At 35.8% G+C, this 19,025-nt stretch overlaps 1 protein-coding gene across 2 annotated transcripts in view; it reads left to right on the plus strand.

Moving 5' to 3' along the window:
• ARL13B (ADP ribosylation factor like GTPase 13B) overlaps nucleotides 1-19,025 on the plus strand; it is an 81,540-nt gene that overhangs the window by 43,928 nt on the left and 18,587 nt on the right. The window contains exons 7-9 of one of the 2 annotated variants that reach the window (XM_036899040.2): nucleotides 1,645-1,870; nucleotides 4,229-4,345; nucleotides 5,288-5,356. In XM_036899040.2, the coding sequence (XP_036754935.2) occupies nucleotides 1,645-1,870; nucleotides 4,229-4,345; nucleotides 5,288-5,356 (412 nt within the window). The remainder of the gene's footprint in view (nucleotides 1-1,644; nucleotides 1,871-4,228; nucleotides 4,346-5,287; nucleotides 5,357-19,025) is intronic. The other variant, XM_036899047.2, reaches the window with a different exon arrangement.

The following is a 19,025-nucleotide window of genomic DNA, read 5'->3' on the forward strand; positions in this document are numbered from 1 at the left end:
AGTTATTACACTTTTAAATTATGATAATTTTAAGACAATGGTCAGTAAAGAAATGAAACAAATGAAAACAAATTACCTATAGTCTTCCTTTTTTCCTTTTTAATAAGCACACATTCTTTCTCCCCCCTCCAGAAAACCACTCCTTTAAGTGTTTGCATTTTAGAGAAGAAGTACCGTACATTCCTTTGTTTTTACTACAGGTAATAACAATGGTGTAGTATTAGTTTCAGAATAGACAGGTCAGTTGAACAAATAGTAACAAACCTAATGTTGTATAAGCATTTAATATAAGATAAAGGTGACATTTTAAATCTGGGAGAAAAGTGTTGGAACAAGTGAACAATCATTTGGAACAAAGTAAAATTATTGAAAGCTGTATATCAAATTAAATTCCAGAAGATTTAAATGTATATAAAAAAGAAGGCTTAAAAGTACTAACACATAATATAGTTAAACATTTACATCTACTTGGAGGAGGAAAAACTTTCAAAGCAGGACAATTAGGCCACAAATCATAAAGTGAAAAATAGATATTTTATTGTATTCAATTTTTAAAGAGCTGTTTTAGAAAGTTAAAGACAAGAAACCCAAAGGAACCCTAATGAAAAGTATATGAGACACATAGGACTAAAAATCCCTTTAAAATTACTATGAAAATAATGAGAATCTAATACAAAAATGGATATTGGGTTACCCTGGGTAGTTCCCTAAATTAAAAACTCAATGGCAGTATGGGTATTTAATAGTTTATGTTCACTAGTAATGAAAGAAAATAAACTAAATCAAATTCAACCAACACTAAGATGAAGATAAATATATATAATTTGGAGAATATATAAAGGATTGATAATAATATACAACACTGAAAAAGATGTGGGGAAATACTACTCTCCCAAGCCTTTGACTGGGGTGTAAATTGACTTTAGTTTTTCTGAAGAGAAGTGTGTAGTATGTCACATTTTAAAATGTGTTTATCCATTGATTGAACAGTTCTGCTGTTAGCAATTTATTCTAAGGGACTAATACAATAATTGTTTTTCTTGTAATAGTAAAAAATAAAAATAGTTTTTTTCCAGTGATTGGAAATTAGTAAATTATGATATAACCATTGAAAATGATAATGTAATTGATGAACATAATAATAGCTAACACATATAGCATCATTTAACATTTATGTCATTAACACTTTACCCATGTGTAAGGCACTGTTCTAAGCACTTCCATATATTCATTGACAGGAGAGAAATATATTCTTAAATAAAAACTTCAATTCTTTTTTCTTCGTAAATCAAGTAAATCATAAATAATATATACATACATAAAGAGACAGTCACATTTATGTATGTTTGTGGGTAGTGCATGTCTGTATGTGTGTGGGGTGAGCAAAGAAAAGTACTTCATAGATGACCAAATAGTGGTCATCTCTAGATTGTGCAATTATTGGTAATGCTTTCTTTCTTTATACTTTGTTTTCTGCATGTTTTGTAATTAGTATGTTTTAATGATATTTTCCATAAAAAAATTTTAATAGAAACATCACAGTATCCTGAAATTACAGAATGCTTCTGGATTATTTGATTTCTTCCTTAAAATTATCTTAGATACAACTGTTAAGTTAAAGATAATATATTTCATTTTTATTAGAATGAAAAAAAACTTGAAAAAGAGAAAAAGAGGCAAAATATGGAGAAAGACAGTGATGACCGCCCCTTGAAACATAAAATGGAGCATGAACAAATAGAGACACAGAGCCAGATTAGTGACAGCAGCCAGAAAAACAATGAGTATGGAGTAGTAGAAAATTATAAGGAGGCGTTAACACAGCAGTTGGAGAATGAAGATGAGACAGACCAGCGATCATCAGAATCAGGTGATAATTCTAGTATTTAAAATTTGTATATTATACTTATTTCATTTTGTCATGATTATTTTCACAAAAATTGTACTGTAATATTTTAGTTTCCAAATGCACTATTTATTGTGGTTTTCTCATGGTTTTCAGTTAATCGTTAGTCAATTTGCTAGCTTATGTTTTTATTCATGATGCCTTAAAATGTAGTCCTTTGTAACTTGAAAGAATTTTAGCAGAAAATACCATTTTCAATTTTATTTTCATTAATTTAGGTTATAGCATAGCCCCAGGAATCCTTGGAATGTATTTAATACTTTTAAGGTTTCTTTTGGGGGGGGAGGCATTGTTTTTTTAAGCCTCATAATCAGTGTCATTTCCTTTATTGAGTTGGTATTTCTATAGGATGAATACATAATCAAATTTAAAGTCTATCAAATAGCCATTTTCCTCTGATTTTAGTATTGTACAAAATCTTTGATTCATAATTGGTTTTCTTTTTTTAAGTGGTTAAGTGATTTAACAGGAAGTTCATGTCTTTTGGTGTCATAGAAAGACAGTGTGTGTTTGGTATCAGACAACCTGGGATAGAATCCTGACTTTCCCATCTAACTAGATATATGGTACATTATATAATAACATTGTTCAGTCTTAGTTTCCTCATATATAAAATGGGAATAACTGTCATCTTTTTTCACAAAGCTTTTAGGATTACTTATAATAAAAATTACTGTACTGTGTTCCTAGCATAGGTCTGACACATGGGAGATGTGACCATTATTTCCTTGCTGTTCTTAGCAATGTGGTTCCATTCTATATAAGAAGTTTTGTACAGTGTCAGTTTATTAGAATAAGATATCAACCCCTGAGATAAGCTAACATGGATATTTTGCTATATAAAATAATTAGATTTCAAAGTTATACTTTTTGAAGTTAGGGCAACAACATTCATACGCATATAGCTCTGTCAACAGAATTAAATAGAAAATAAAGTGGCCTCTCAATATGTTGAAGGAATGCTTTCTAACACTAATATATTGTTAAAGAGAAAAATGATTTAGCAGATTATTTGAAAATATAGTAGAGGAAGATCTAAGACACTCTCATATAACTGTAATAATAGTAATTATAGTCAACATTTTACACTTTAGAACATGGTTTCAGATGCCTTATTTAACACAGTATTATGTTATTTAACATAGCAATCCTCGGGTATGTTATTTTCACTCTGTCGAATAGGAAACCAGGGACTTGGAGAGGTTGAGTAACTTGTTTAAGATCATATGTCTCATCTGTGGCTGGGCTGAGACCCCAGTTAAGATCATCTGCTCCATATCCTATGCTCTTCCATAACATGGAGCTACTGGCCATCCTAATGCACCATATTGTTCTGGAGGCTTTCTTTTCTCCCAGCTGTAAAACTTGTAGCTTTAATTGTAAATGATATCTTTGTTTCTGTCTGGAGCAAAATGTCTCAAATGACCTAATTTATTTTTAAAAATAATGTGTTCCTCAATATGTTTGTATTTCTCATTATTTTATAGGTTTCAAAGATGTTGGTTATTATGTAATAGATAATTCTCATTTTTGAAAATATATTACATATATATAAACTTAGCAGTTTGGAATTGTCAATTAAAAGATTTCAATAATTTTGACTGGTATGATTATTTAACTACTATGTATCCTAGTTTACATGTTAACAATCAGATGTTCTCAAAAGGTTTATGTGCATTTAAGTGAGAACAATCAGATGTTCTCAAAAGGTTTATGTGCATTTAAGTGAGAATCTATAAATAGTTATTTTTAGAAAGAACACAAATTCAATTCTGCCAGTTCTATTGATGTGATTTTGTTTACATGTTTATATTGGGCATGCCTTGTTTGGGGTTTAATAGGTAATGTGATTAGATTATATTAGGACCTTTTTCTCACATTTCAAAGACTTGTTTTTGGACTGTTTATACCTAGAATCTTCTGTATATTTTATTGAGACAAATCAACACCATTCCTTTTTCCCTGGGCCATTGTGAGTTTCATAGAAATACCTGCAATTAAACAATTATATTTACTTAATATGAGGTTTGGAAAAAATGTTGCTTTTGGAATATAAACTTAATTTTTGTATTCAGAGTACCCTTTCACAGAACTTAAAATACAGGCTTTTTGCTGTTTGTATTAATCATTCATTCAATAAACAATCATTTAAAAAATTTATTCTTAGTAAAAGCAAGTTCACATTTCATTGGTAACATTCAAAGTTGAATCAAAAATATAGTTCTGTGGTAATGATAATATCAGTATTCTAGTCTGTTCTTTATTTTTTATAATAGTTTACTTTTCCTAAAGATGTAAAGTTCCATGTTTATATTCTTACAGATAACAGTAAAAAGAAAATGAAGAAACTAAGAATAAAAAGGAGTCACCGTGTAGAACCTGTTAATACAGATGATTCTGCTCCTAAGAGTCCAACACCACCCCCACCTCCTCCTCCTGGTGAGTAAATTGTTACTGAATTTAGAAATACTGCTTTAAACAGTGAGGAAAAAGAAATTGTGTAGTTGTTTATTCAGTACATTCATTATCTTGTGAATTGATGGAAAAGGTAGAATTCTTTGTCTACTTAATTCAAAATTTATCAACATAACTGTCTATTGCTTTTTTTAATCAAAAAATATTTTGTAAAAGTAAAAAAGTAAGTAAGAATTAATGAGAAAAACCTTACCAAGCACTTCCTAGAATGGATTCAAGACCTATTTGAAATATCAGTACCCAGATTGCTAAAAGGAATTTAAGTTTAATGCATAGATGAATGGCTAATATGAGCTTTTAAAAATTAGATCTTTCATCCTGAAAGATTGCTTTGAAATCAATATGTGAATTTTTCCATTATATTAACAACATACATACCAACCTTTTAAGTTGTTATGAGAATTAAATGGCATGTTTCATGTAAAGTACTGGAACATACTAACTGCCCAATAATTGTGAGTAATTTTTCAATGCTAGGCATAGTACCTCACATACAATCGGTACTCAATAAATATCTAAGTGTATGTGTTTATCATGTCTTTTTACCCTGCTGGAAAGCTTTAGATGGTAGCATTTTCCCTTGAGAATTATTTTAACACTCATTTCTAGTATTCATTTAGTAAGTAAACATTTCTGTTAGTCTCTGCTAGAGTTAGGATAGTTATTTATGATGGTGGTGAAGATGCTTGTATTTTTAACTAAAGATAAATAAACACTTAAAGCAGATGTTACCAGACTATAATTACATTTTGAAAAACAGAAGTCATTTAAAGTGGGTATATGTCTATTCAGTACTGATTCATTCAATGTATATGAACTGACATAGAATGTATCATACATTCCTGTTGAGGGAGACCTAAAGAGACATTGCTTAACAGTGCTTTAAAATGTTTTTATTGTTTTTAGTTGGCTGGGGAACCCCCAAAGTCACTAGACTTCCAAAACTTGAGCCTCTTGGTGAAACACGTCATAATGGTAATGAAAAAGGATCCATTTTTCAAATATCTATACATATTACATCCACTTTTCATTTCTTTACCTCATTACTTCCACAAACTTTTATTTTTGGAAGCCTTTCAAATCCACAACCATCCTTTTTCTACATTTTCACTTTTTTTCATTTTATTTGCTTTTTTTATTCTTACATGTTTTTTGCCTTTATATGATTTGGTTTGATGTTTACCTTAGATTAGAATAGAGAGGTAAAAATAATCATGGCTTGAGTTTATTTATTACATATTTATGTAAATAGTAATGAGAATGGAAAGGTTTTAAAGCAATTATAATTGATTTGAGACATTATAATTATAGTGTTAAAAATGCTTTGTCTTAAATATGTTCATTATACTCAGTGATAGTGCCATGTAACTGCTCTCTCTCTCTGCTTCTAATAATACATGCAGCTGCTGAATATTTAAATGAAGAAAAGATCAACATAATTTGTAGAATGAGAGACTAAATCAGAAAACCAAATAAAGTTCAGCTAAATAGAATGAAAGTTCCTAGAGGCTTTATTGACTCAAGAAAACACTTTTCACTGAATGAAGCTAAGATAAGGTAGGGTCCAGCCAGCATGTGGCACTGGAACTCCACAACTGCAAAACTGGAGGAAAAGGAAAGTTGGGAATAGAGAACTGACTTTTACAACAGAAAGGAGTGCTGATTTCAGCCCCATTCTTTCTTTCAATGAAATATTTCTGGAATGCAAAAGGGTAATTATATATATATTGTAGCTTAATAAACTTCTCCATCAGAAACATCCAATTTCCTTTTTGATGGCTCTGTTTACTTAATCCAGAACTTGGTTTCCTAAGGAGACCAGTTTACTAGGAGAAAAAGTTAGAAGTTTAATCTTCAGACAGGCATTACCATATAACTTGAAATAATATTGAACTATATAAATATTGTTATTAAAAGTATATAAATATAAATGTGCCATTTACTTTCTTTTCCCGAATACTATAGGTCAGTAATGAAATATTTGTTTGTAATCATTAAAAAAATTAAAGGATTTTTTTGATTTCTGAAGAAATAAAATTTGTCCTTAAGACTGTATTAGAATTACAGTGAAATCACTTCTCTGGTTGACTGACTTTGTATCATGTTATTTTTATTGCCTATAATAGGTTAGTACCTGTTTTATTATACTCTGTGTACATTAAAATACATTATCACTAAATAGTCATTGTGATGTTAAAAAATGAGGTAATGTTTATATGTGTATTTATATATGTACATATACATATATACACACACAGATATATGTAGAAAAATAATGATTTCTCATATATATATGTTAATCTTGTACTGAATCAGGCATCCAACGAGTAACTGTTTTGTACAGTCATACCTCAGAGATATTGCAGGTTCTTTTTCAGGTAACTACAGTACAGTAGGTCAAATGAATTTTTTGGTTTCCCAATACATACAAAACATACATTTACACTATATTGTAGTCTGTTAAGTATGTGATAATGTCTTAAAAAACAATATACATACCTTAATTAAAAAATACTGCATTGTTAAAAATGTTAGCCATTATCTGAGCTTTTAGTGAGTTGCAATATTTTTTGCTGGTGAGGGTCTTGCCTTGATCCTGATGGCTGCTGACTGATGAGGGTTGTTAAAGGTTGGGGTGGCAGTGGCAATTTCTTAAAAGAATGCAGTGATGAAGTTCACTGTATCAGTTACCTCTTCCTTTTTTTTTTTTTTTTTTTTTTTTTTTTAATAATTATTTTTTATTGAAGGGTAGTTGACACACAGTATTACATTACATGAGTTTCAAGTGTACAACACAGTGGTAGAACATTTATATACATAATTCTAGGTTCCAGCTATCACCCTACCAAGCTGTTACAATATCTTGACTATATTCCTTATGCTATACATTACATCCTGGTTAATAATTTATTTTACCATTGGAAGTCTGTCCTTTTTTTTTTTTTTTTTTTTTTTTTTTTGTGAGGGCATCTCTCATATTTATTGATCAAATGGTTGTTAACGACAATAAAATTCTGTATAGGGGAGTCAATGCTCAATGCACAATCATTATTCCACCCCAAGCCTAATTTTTGTCAGTCTCCAATCTTCTGAGGCATAACAAACAAGTTTTTACATGTAGAACAAATTCTTACATAATGAATAAGTTACATAGTGAACAGTACAAGGGCAGTCATCACAGAAACTTTCGGTTTTGCTCATGCATTATGAACTATAAACAGTCAGTTCAAATATGAATACTCATTTGGTTTTTATACTTGATTTATATGTGGATACCACATTTCTCTCTTTATTATTATTATTTTTAATAAAATGCTGAAGTGGTAGGTAGATACAAGATAAAGGTAGAAAACATAGTTTAGAGTTGTAAGAGAGCACATGTAGATGATCAGGTGTGTGCCTGTAGACTATGTGTTAATCCAAGCTAGACCAGGGCAATAAAACATCCACGTATGCAGAAGATTTCTCTCAGACCGGGGGGGTGAGGTTCTAAGCCTCACCTCTGTTGATCCCCAATTTCTCACCTGATGGCCCCCCTGCGACTGTGCCTGTCTTAGGTTGTTCCTCCCTTGAGGAATCTTACCCGTCTCTGGCTAACCAGTCATCTTCCGGGGCCATACAGGGAAATGTGAAGTTGGTAAGTGAGAGAGAAGCCTTATTGTTTGAAAAAGTTAGCTTTTTACTTCTTTGCATATTTATGCCCTGTGGCTTCTATGCCCAGCATTTGTCTTGAGGTATCTTTACCACTTGGAAGAATTATGATACTCGGTAAATTTGATATGAGGCACGAATTCTATTTAAGGGTTGTAATTAGGAAGGAAGAAGAAAAGCTATAGAAGTAGCAGGCGGAAGAAAACATGGGAAGATTGATTATTTCTTTGATATATCTTCTTGTAGAGTAACTTCAGCATGTATAGGTTTTAAGCTACTACTTAAATTGCACACACACATTAACATAATAGGAGTATAGTTACATAACCAAGGCATATCTGTAATTACCAGCCATCTGCAGTGAAACCAAGAAAACCAGTTAGGCACCTTAGGCATTTGTGAAAACTTATCTATGATATGGTGGATATTGTCCAAATGAACTTGAACAGTCTGAGAGAAATCAGACAAATTAAAACAACCCATTCCTGGGGACTGTTCACATGCCATATGTTCTTTTAACAATAAATAGTTTGTAGTTGTAAGACTTTGGAGCGCTACAATTTGCACTTCTCCAAATTCTTGGTTGAGTTCCAACAGTATAGATCCAGTCCAATTTTGTTGTTTTACTGTATGCACAGGCCAGCTTAGATATCTCCTTCCTCATTCCCATGGCAAGTCCAGGAACTGGTGGGATGAGTGCATCTACAGCCGTAGCAGTGCGTGGATCTTTGTTGGGGTTTTTTGATGATCATCTTCTGGCATGAGTCTTCCAGAGAGTGCAGATGTTGGAAGTTCTTTTTCATATCGTATCTTAGTTCATTTTCGGGGTAGCCGAATTAGGCTTTGATCCTCTGTGTAAACACAAACAGACCCTTTGCCTACACTTTTATATGCCCTTTATACCCTTGTGTAGAACTCGTTGGAGGTTACCACACAGGAACTGCCCTTTTTTTTTTTTTTTTTTTTTTTTTGCTATCACTAATCTACACTTACATGACGAATATTATGTTTACTAGGCTCTCCCCTATACCAGGTCTCCCCTATAAACCCCTTTACAGTCACTGTCCATCAGCATAGCAAAATGTTGTAGAATCACTACTTGCCTTCTCTGTGTTGTACAGCCCTCCCTTTTCTCCTACCCCCCCATGCATGTTAATCTTAATACCCCCCTACTTCTCCCCCCCTTATCCCTCCCTACCCACCCATCCTCCCCAGTCCCTTTCCCTTTGGTACCTGTTAGTCCATTCTTGAGTTCTGTGATTCTGCTGCTGTTTTGTTCCTTCAGTTTTTCCTTTGTTCTTATATTCCACAGATAAGTGAAATCATTTGGTATTTCTCTTTCTCCGCTTGGCTTGTTTCACTGAGCATAATACCCTCCAGCTCCATCCATGTTGCTGCAAATGATTGGATTTGCCCTTTTCTTATAGCTGAGTAGTATTCCATTGTGTATATGTACCACATCTTCTTTATCCATTCATCTATTGATGGACATTTAGGTTGCTTCCAATTCTTGGCTATTGTAAATAGTGCTGCAATAAACATAGGGGTGCATCTGTCTTTCTCAAACTTGATTGCTGCATTCTTAGGGTAAATTCCTAGGAGTGGAATTCCTGGGTCAAATGGTAAGTCTGTTTTGAGCATTTTGATGTACCTCCATACTGCTTTCCACAATGGTTGAACTAACTTACATTCCCACCAGCAGTGTAGGAGGGTTCCCCTTTCTCCACAGCCTCGCCAACATTTGTTGTTGTTTGTCTTTTGGATGGCAGCCATCCTTACTGGTGTGAGGTGATACCTCATTGTAGTTTTAATTTGCATTTCTCTGATAATTAGCGATGTGGAGCATCTTTTCATGTGTCTGTTGGCCATCTGTATTTCTTTTTTGGAGAACTGTCTGCTCAGTTCCTCTGCCCATTTTTTAATTGGGTTATTTGTTTTTTGTTTGTTGAGGCGTGAGAGCTCCTTATATATTCTGGACGTCAAGCCTTTATCGGATGTGTCATTTTCAAATATATTCTCCCATACTGTAGGGATCCTTCTTGTTCTATTGATGGTGTCTTTTGCTGTACAGAAGCTTTTCAGCTTAATATAGTCCCACTTACTCATTTTTGCTGTTGTTTTCCTTGCCCGGGGAGATATGTTCAAGAAGAGGTCACTCATGTTTATGTCTAAGAGGTTTTCGCCTATGTTTTCTTCCAAGAGTTTAATGGTTTCATGGCTTACATTCAGGTCTTTGATCCATTTTGAGTTTACTTTTGTATATGGGGTTAGACAATGGTCCAGTTTCATTCTCCTACATGTAGCTGTCCAGTTTTGCCAGCACCACCTGTTGAAGAGACTGTCATTTTGCCATTGTATGTCCATGGCTCCTTTATCAAATATTAATTGACCATATATGTCTGGGTTAATGTCTGGATTCTCTAGTCTGTTCCATTGGTCTGTGGCTCTGCTCTTGTGCCAGTACCAAATTGTCTTGATTACTATGGCTTTATAGTAGAGCTTGAAGTTGGGGAGTGAGATCCCCCCTACTTTATTCTTCTTTCTCAGGATTGCTTTGGCTATTCGGGGTCTTTGGTGTTTCCATATGAATTTTTGAATTGTTTGTTCCAGTTCATTGAAGAATGTTGCTGGTAGTTTCATAGGGATTGCATCAAATCTGTATATTGCTTTGGGCAGGATGGCCATTTTAACGATATTAATTCTTCCTAGCCACGAGCATGGGATGAGTTTCCATCTGTTAGTGTCCCCTTTAATTTCTCTTAAGAGTGACTTGTAGTTTTCAGAGTATAAGTCTTTCACTTCTTTGGTTAGGTTTATTCCTAGGTATTTTATTTTTTTTGATGCAATTGTGAATGGAGTTGTTTTCCTGATTTCTCTTTCTGTTGGTTCATTGTTAGTATATAGGAAAGCCACAGATTTCTGTGTGTTGATTTTGTATCCTGCAACTTTGCTGTATTCCGATATCAGTTCTAGTAGTTTTGGGGTGGAGTCTTTAGGGTTTTTTATGTACAGTATCATGTCATCTGCAAATAGTGACAGTTTAACTTCTTCTTTACCAATCTGGATTCCTTGTATTTCTTTACTTTGTCTGATTGCCGTGGCTAGGACCTCCAGTACTATGTTAAATAACAGTGGAGAGAGTGGGCATCCCTGTCTAGTTCCCGATCTCAGAGGAAATGCTTTCAGCTTCTCGCTGTTCAATATAATGTTGGCTGTGGGTTTATCATAGATGGCCTTTATTATGTTGAGGTACTTGCCCTCTATTCCCATTTTGCTGAGAGTTTTTAACATGAATGGATGTTGAACTTTGTCAAATGCTTTTTCAGCATCTATGGAGATGATCATGTGGTTTTTGTCTTTCTTTTTGTTGATGTGGTGGATGATGTTGATGGACTTTCGAATGTTGTACCATCCTTGCATCCCTGGGATGAATCCCACTTGGTCATGGTGTATGATCCTTTTGATGTATTTTTGAATTCGGTTTGCTAATATTTTGTTGAGTATTTTTGCATCTACGTTCATCAGGGATATTGGTCTGTAGTTTTCTTTTTTGGTGGGGTCTTTGCCTGGTTTTGGTATTAGGGTGATGTTAGCTTCATAGAATGAGTTTGGGAGTATCCCCTCCTCCTCTATTTTTTGGAAAACTTTAAGGAGAATGGGTATTATGTCTTCCCTGTATGTCTGATAAAATTCCGAGGTAAATCCATCTGGCCCGGGGGTTTTGTTCTTTGGTAGTTTTTTGATTACCTCTTCAATTTCGTTGCTGGTAATTGGTCTGTTTAGATTTTCTGTTTCTTCCTGGGTCAATCTTGGAAGGTTATATTTTTCTAGGAAGTTGTCCATTTCTCCTAGGTTTCCCAGCTTGTTAGCATATAGGTTTTCATAGTATTCTCCAATAATTCTTTGCATTTCCGTGGGGTCCGTCGTGATTTTTCCTTTCTCGTTTCTGATACTGTTGATTTGTGTTGACTCTCTTTTCTTCTTAATAAGTCTGGCTAGAGGCTTATCTATTTTGTTTATTTTCTCGAAGAACCAGCTCTTGGTTTCATTGATTTTTGCTATTGTTTTATTCTTCTCAATTTTATTTATTTCTTCTCTGATCTTTATTATGTCCCTCCTTCTGCTGACCTTAGGCCTCATCTGTTCTTCTTTTTCCAATTTCGATAATTGTGACATTAGACCATTCATTTGGGATTGCTCTTCCTTTTTTAAATATGCTTGGATTGCTATATACTTTCCTCTTAAGACTGCTTTTGCTGTGTCCCACAGAAGTTGGGGCTTAGTGTTGTTGTTGTCATTTGTTTCCATATATTGCTGGATCTCCATTTTGATTTGGTCATTGATCCATTGATTATTTAGGAGCGTGTTGTTAAGCCTCCATGTGTTTGTGAGCCTCTTTGCTTTCTTTGTACAGTTTATTTCTAGTTTTATGCCTTTGTGGTCTGAAAAGTTGGTTGGTAGGATTTCAATCTTTTGGAATTTTCTGAGGCTCTTTTTGTGGCCTAGTATGTGGCCTATTCTGGAGAATGTTCCATGTGCACTTGAGAAGAATGTATATCCCGCTGCTTTTGGATGTAGAGTTCTATAGATGTCTATTAGGTCCATCTGCTCTACTGTGTTGTTCAGTGCTTCCGTGTCCTTACTTATTTTCTGCCCAGTGGATCTATCCTTTGGGGTGAGTGGTGTGTTGAAGTCTCCTAGAATGAATGCATTGCAGTCTATATCCCCCTTTAGTTCTGTTAGTATTTGTTTCACATATGCTGGTGCTCCTGTGTTGGGTGCATATATATTTAGAATGGTTATATCCTCTTGTTTGACTGAGCCCTTTATCATTATGTAGTGTCCTTCTTTATCTCTTGTTACTTTCTTTGTTTTGAAGTCTATTTTGTCTGATATTAGTACTGCAACCCCTGCTTTCTTCTCACTGTTGTTTGCTTGAAATATGTTTTTCCATCCCTTGACTTTTAGTCTGTACATGTCTTTGGGTTTGAGGTGAGTTTCTTGTAAGCAGCATATAGATGGGTCTTGCTTTTTTATCCATTCTGTTACTCTGTGTCTTTTGATTGGTGCATTCAACCCATTAACATTTAGGGTGACTATTGAAAGATATGTACTTATTGCCATTGCAGGCTTTAAATTCGTGGTTACCAAAGGTTCAAGGTTAGCCTCTTTAGTATCTTACTGCCTAACTTAGCTCGCTTATTGAGCTGTTATATACACTATCTGGAGATTCTTTTCTTCTCTCCCTTCTTGTTCCTCCTCCTCGATTCTTCATATGTTGGGTGTTTTTTGCTGTGCTCTTTCTAGGAGTGCTCCCATCTAGAGCAGTCCCTGTAAGATGTTCTGTAGAGGTGGTTTGTGGAAAGCAAATTCCCTCAGCTTTTGTTTGTCTGGGAATTGTTTAATCCCACCGTCATATTTGAATGATAGTCGTGCTGGATACAGTATCCTTGGTTCAAGGCCCTTCTGTTTCATTGTATTAAATATATCATGCCATTCTCTTCTGGCCTGTAGGGTTTCTGTTGAGAAATCTGACGTTAGCCTGATGGGTTTCCCTTTATAGGTGACCTTTTTCTCTCTAGCCGCCTTTAACACTCTTTCCTTGTCCTTGATCTTTGCCATTTTAATTATTATGTGTCTTGGTGTTGCCCTTCTTGGATCCTTTCTGTTGGGGGTTCTGTGTATTTCCGTGGTCTGTTTGATTACTTCCTCCCCCAGTGTGGGGAAGTTTTCAGCAATTATTTCTTCTAAGATACTTTCCATCTCTTTGCCTCTCTCTTCTTCTTCTGGGACCCCTATAATACGGATATTGCTCCTTTTAGATTGGTCACACAGTTCTCTTAATATTGTTTCATTCCTGGAGATCCTTTTGTCTCTCTCTATGTCAGCTTCTATGCGTTCCTGTTCTCTGATTTCAATTCCATCAATGGCCTCTTGCATTCTATCCATTCTGCTTATAAACCCTTCCAGAGTTTGTTTCATTTCTGCGATCTCCTTTCTGGCATCTGTGATCTCTTTCCGGACTTCATCCCATTTTTCTTGCGTATTTCTCTGCATCTCTGTCAGCATGTTTATGATTCTTATTTTGAATTCTTTGTCAGGAAGACTGGTTAGGTCTGTCTCCTTCTCTGGTGTTGTCTCTGTGATCTTTGTCTGCCTGTAGCTTTGCCTTTTCATGGTGATAGGAATAGTCTGCAGCACTGGGACGAGTGACGGCTGGAAGGACTTCCCTTCTTGTTGGTTTGTAGCCCTCCTCTCCTGGGAGAACAGCGGCCTCTAGTGGCTTGTGCTGCGCAGCTGCGTGCAGACAGGGTTTCTGCTTCCTGCCCGGCTGCTATGGAGTTAATCTCCGCTGTTGCTGTGGGCGTGGCCTGGCTCGGGCAGCTACTCCAAAATGGTGGAGTCGCGTTGGAGCAGGAGCTGCTGGGAGGCCCCTTCGCGAGGCGCTGGGTTCTCTCAGGTGCGGATGTGGTCTGGATATTGTCCTGTGTCCTCTGGTCTTTATTCTAGGAAGGGTTGTCTTTGTTATATTTTCATAGATATATGTTGTTTTGGGAGGAGATTTCCGCTGCTCTACTCACGCCGCCATCTTCCGCCCCCTCCACCTCTTCCTTTTATAAACGATTTCTCTGGAGCATGCAATGCTGTTTGATAGCATTTTACCCACAGTAAATGATGTCATTTACTAGTAGAACTTCTTTAAAGTTGGAGTCAGTCTTTTCAAACCCTGCTGCTGCTTTACCAAATAAGTATATGTAACATTCTAAATCTTTCGTTGTCATTTCAACAGTTCTCACAGCATCTTCACCAGGAGTAGATTGCATCTCAGGAAACCACTGTCTTTGCTCATCCATAAGAAATAACTTCTCATCCATTCATGTTTTATCATGGGGTTGTAGCAATTCAGTTACATCTTTAGACTCCACTTCTAGTTCTCTTGCTCTTCCCACCACATCTCTAGTTACTTTCCCCACTGCAGTCTTGAACCACTGAAAGTCATCCATAAGGGTTGAATCAATTTCTTGCAAACTCCTGTTAATGTTGACTTTTTTACCTTTTCCCGTGAATCACAAATGTTCTTTAATGCACATAGAATGGTAAACCTTTTCAGACAGATTTAAATTTGCTCATATCCATTGGAGAAATCACTATCCATGACAGCTACAGCCTTACGAAATGTATTTCTTTTTTTTTTTTTTTTTTTTTTTTTTTAATAATTATTTTTTATTGAAGGGTAGTTGACACACAGTATTACATTACATGAGTTTCAAGTGTACAACACAGTGGTAGAACAATTATATACATAATTCTAGGTTCCAGCTATCACCCTACCAGGCTGTTACAATATCTTGACTATATTCCTTATGCTATACATTACATCCCGGTTACTAATTTATTTTACCATTGGAAGTCTGTCCTTTTTTTTTTTTTTTGTGAGAGCATCTCTCATATTTATTGATCAAATGGTTGTTAACGACAATAAAATTCTGTATAGGGGAGTCAATGCTCAATGCACAATCATTATTCCACCCCAAGCCTAATTTTTGTCAGTCTCCAATCTTCTGAGGCATAACAAACAAGTTCTTACATGGAGAACAAATTCTTACATAGTGAATAAGTTACATGGTGAACAGTACAAGGGCAGTCATCACAGAAACTTTCGGTTTTGCTCATGCATTATGAACTATAAACAGTCAGTTCAAATATGAATACTGATTTGGTTTTTATACTTGATTTATATGTGGATACCACATTTCTCTCTTTATTATTATTATTTTTAATAAAATGCTGAAGTGGTAGGTAGATACAAGATAAAGGTAGAAAACATAGTTTAGTGTTGTAAGAGAGCACATGTAGATGATCAGGTGTGTGCCTGTAGACTATGTGTTAATCCAAGCTAGACCAGGGCAATAAAACATCCACGTATGCAGAAGATTTCTCTCAGACCGGGGGGGTGAGGTTCTAAGCCTCACCTCTGTTGATCCCCAATTTCTCACCTGATGGCCCCCCTGCGACTGTGCCTGTCTTAGGTTGTTCCTCCCTTGAGGAATCTTACCCGTCTCTGGCTAACCAGTCATCTTCCGGGGCCATACAGGGAAATGTGAAGTTGGTAAGTGAGAGAGAAGCCTTATTGTTTGAAAAAGTTAGCTTTTTACTTCTTTGCATATTTATGCCCTGTGGCTTCTATGCCCAGCATTTGTCTTGAGGTATCTTTACCACTTGGAAGAATTATGATACTCGGTAAATTTGATATGAGGCACGAATTCTATTTAAGGGTTGTAATTAGGAAGGAAGAAGAAAAGCTATAGAAGTAGCAGGCGGAAGAAAACATGGGAAGATTGATTATTTCTTTGATATATCTTCTTGTAGAGTAACTTCAGCATGTATAGGTTTTAAGCTACTACTTAAATTGCACACACACATTAACATAATAGGAGTATAGTTACATAACCAAAGCATATCTGTAATTACCAGCCATCTCCAATGAAACCAAGAAAACCAGTTAGGCACCTTAGGCATTTGTGAAAACTTATCTATGATATGGTGGATATTGTCCAAATGAACTTGAACAGTCTGAGAGAAATCAGACAAATTAAAACAACCCATTCCTGGGGACTGTTCACATGCCATATGTTCTTTTAACAATAAATAGTTTGTAGTTGTAAGACTTTGGAGCGCTACAATTTGCACTTCTCCAAATTCTTGGTTGAGTTCCAACAGTATAGATCCAGTCCAATTTTGTTGTTTTACTGTATGCACAGGCCAGCTTAGATATCTCCTTCCTCATTTCCATGGCAGGTCCAGGAACTGGTGGGATGAGTGCATCTACAGCTGTAGCAGTGCGTGGATCTTTGTTGGGGTTTTTTGATGATCATCTTCTGGCATGAGTCTTCCAGAGGGTGCAGATGTTGGAAGTTCTTTTTCATATTGTATCTTAGTTCATTTTCGGGGTAGCCCAATTAGGCTTTGATCCTCTGTATAAACACAAACAGACCCTTTGCCTACACTTTTATATGCCCTTTATACCCTTGTGTAGAACTCGTTGGAGGTTACCACACAGGAACTGCCCTTTTTTTTTTTTTTTTTTTTTTTTTGCTATCACTAATCTACACTTACATGACGAATATTATGTTTACTAGGCTCTCCCCTATACCAGGTCTCCCCTATAAACCCCTTTACAGTCACTGTCCATCAGCATAGCAAAATGTTGTAGAATCACTACTTGCCTTCTCTGTGTTGTACAGCCCTCCCTTTTCTCCTACCCCCCCATGCATGTTAATCTTAATACCCCCCTACTTCTCCCCCCCTTATCCCTCCCTACCCACCCATCCTCCCCAGTCCCTTTCCCTTTGGTACCTGTTAGTCCATTCTTGAGTTCTGTGATTCTGCTGCTGTTTTGTTCCTTCAGTTTTTCCTTTGTTCTTATATTCCACAGATAAGTGAAATCATTTGGTATTTCTCTTTCTCCGCTTGGCTTGTTTCACTGAGCATAATACCCTCCAGCTCCATCCATGTTGCTGCAAATGATTGGATTTGCCCTTTTCTTATAGCTGAGTAGTATTCCATTGTGTATATGTACCACATCTTCTTTATCCATTCATCTACTGATGGACATTTAGGTTGCTTCCAATTCTTGGCTATTGTAAATAGTGCTGCAATAAACATAGGGGTGCATCTGTCTTTCTCAAACTTGATTGCTGCATTCTTAGGGTAAATTCCTAGGAGTGGAATTCCTGGGTCAAATGGTAAGTCTGTTTTGAGCATTTTGATGTACCTCCATACTGCTTTCCACAATGGTTGAACTAACTTACATTCCCACCAGCAGTGTAGGAGGGTTCCCCTTTCTCCACAGCCTCGCCAACATTTGTTGTTGTTTGTCTTTTGGATGGCAGCCATCCTTACCGGTGTGAGGTGATACCTCATTGTAGTTTTAATTTGCATTTCTCTGATAATTAGCGATGTGGAGCATCTTTTCATGTGTCTGTTGGCCATCTGTATTTCTTTTTTGGAGAACTGTCTGTTCAGTTCCTCTGCCCATTTTTTAATTGGGTTATTTGTTTTTTGTTTGTTGAGGCGTGAGAGCTCCTTATATATTCTGGACGTCAAGCCTTTATCGGATGTGTCATTTTCAAATATATTCTCCCATACTGTAGGGATCCTTCTTGTTCTATTGATGGTGTCTTTTGCTGTACAGAAGCTTTTCAGCTTAATATAGTCCCACTTACTCATTTTTGCTGTTGTTTTCCTTGCCCGGGGAGATATGTTCAAGAAGAGGTCACTCATGTTTATGTCTAAGAGGTTTTCACCTATGTTTTCTTCCAGGAGTTTAATGGTTTCATGGCTTACATTCAGGTCTTTGATCCATTTTGAGTTTACTTTTGTATATGGGGTTAGACAATGGTCCAGTTTCATTCTCCTACATGTAGCTGTCCAGTTTTGCCAGCACCACCTGTTGAAGAGACTGTCATTTCGCCATTGTATGTCCATGGCTCCTTTATCAAATATTAATTGACCATATATGTCTGGGTTAATGTCTGGATTCTCTAGTCTGTTCCATTGGTCTGTGGCTCTGCTCTTGTGCCAGTACCAAATTGTCTTGATTACTATGGCTTTATAGTAGAGCTTGAAGTTGGGGAGTGAGATCCCCCCTACTTTATTTTTCTTTCTCAGGATTGCTTTGGCTATTCGGGGTCTTTGGTGTTTCCATATGAATTTTTGAATTATTTGTTCCAGTTCATTGAAGAATGTTGCTGGTAGTTTCATAGGGATTGCATCAAATCTGTATATTGCTTTGGGCAGGATGGCCATTTTAACGATATTAATTCTTCCTAGCCACGAGCATGGGATGAGTTTCCATCTGTTAGTGTCCCCTTTAATTTCTCTTAAGAGTGACTTGTAGTTTTCAGAGTATAAGTCTTTCACTTCTTTGGTTAGGTTTATTCCTAGGTATTTTATTTTTTTTGATGCAATTGTGAATGGAGTTGTTTTCCTG

This window comes from Manis pentadactyla, chromosome 1 (genome assembly GCF_030020395.1).
Source record: "Manis pentadactyla isolate mManPen7 chromosome 1, mManPen7.hap1, whole genome shotgun sequence".
In the NCBI taxonomy this organism is placed as follows: Eukaryota; Metazoa; Chordata; class Mammalia; order Pholidota; family Manidae; genus Manis; species Manis pentadactyla.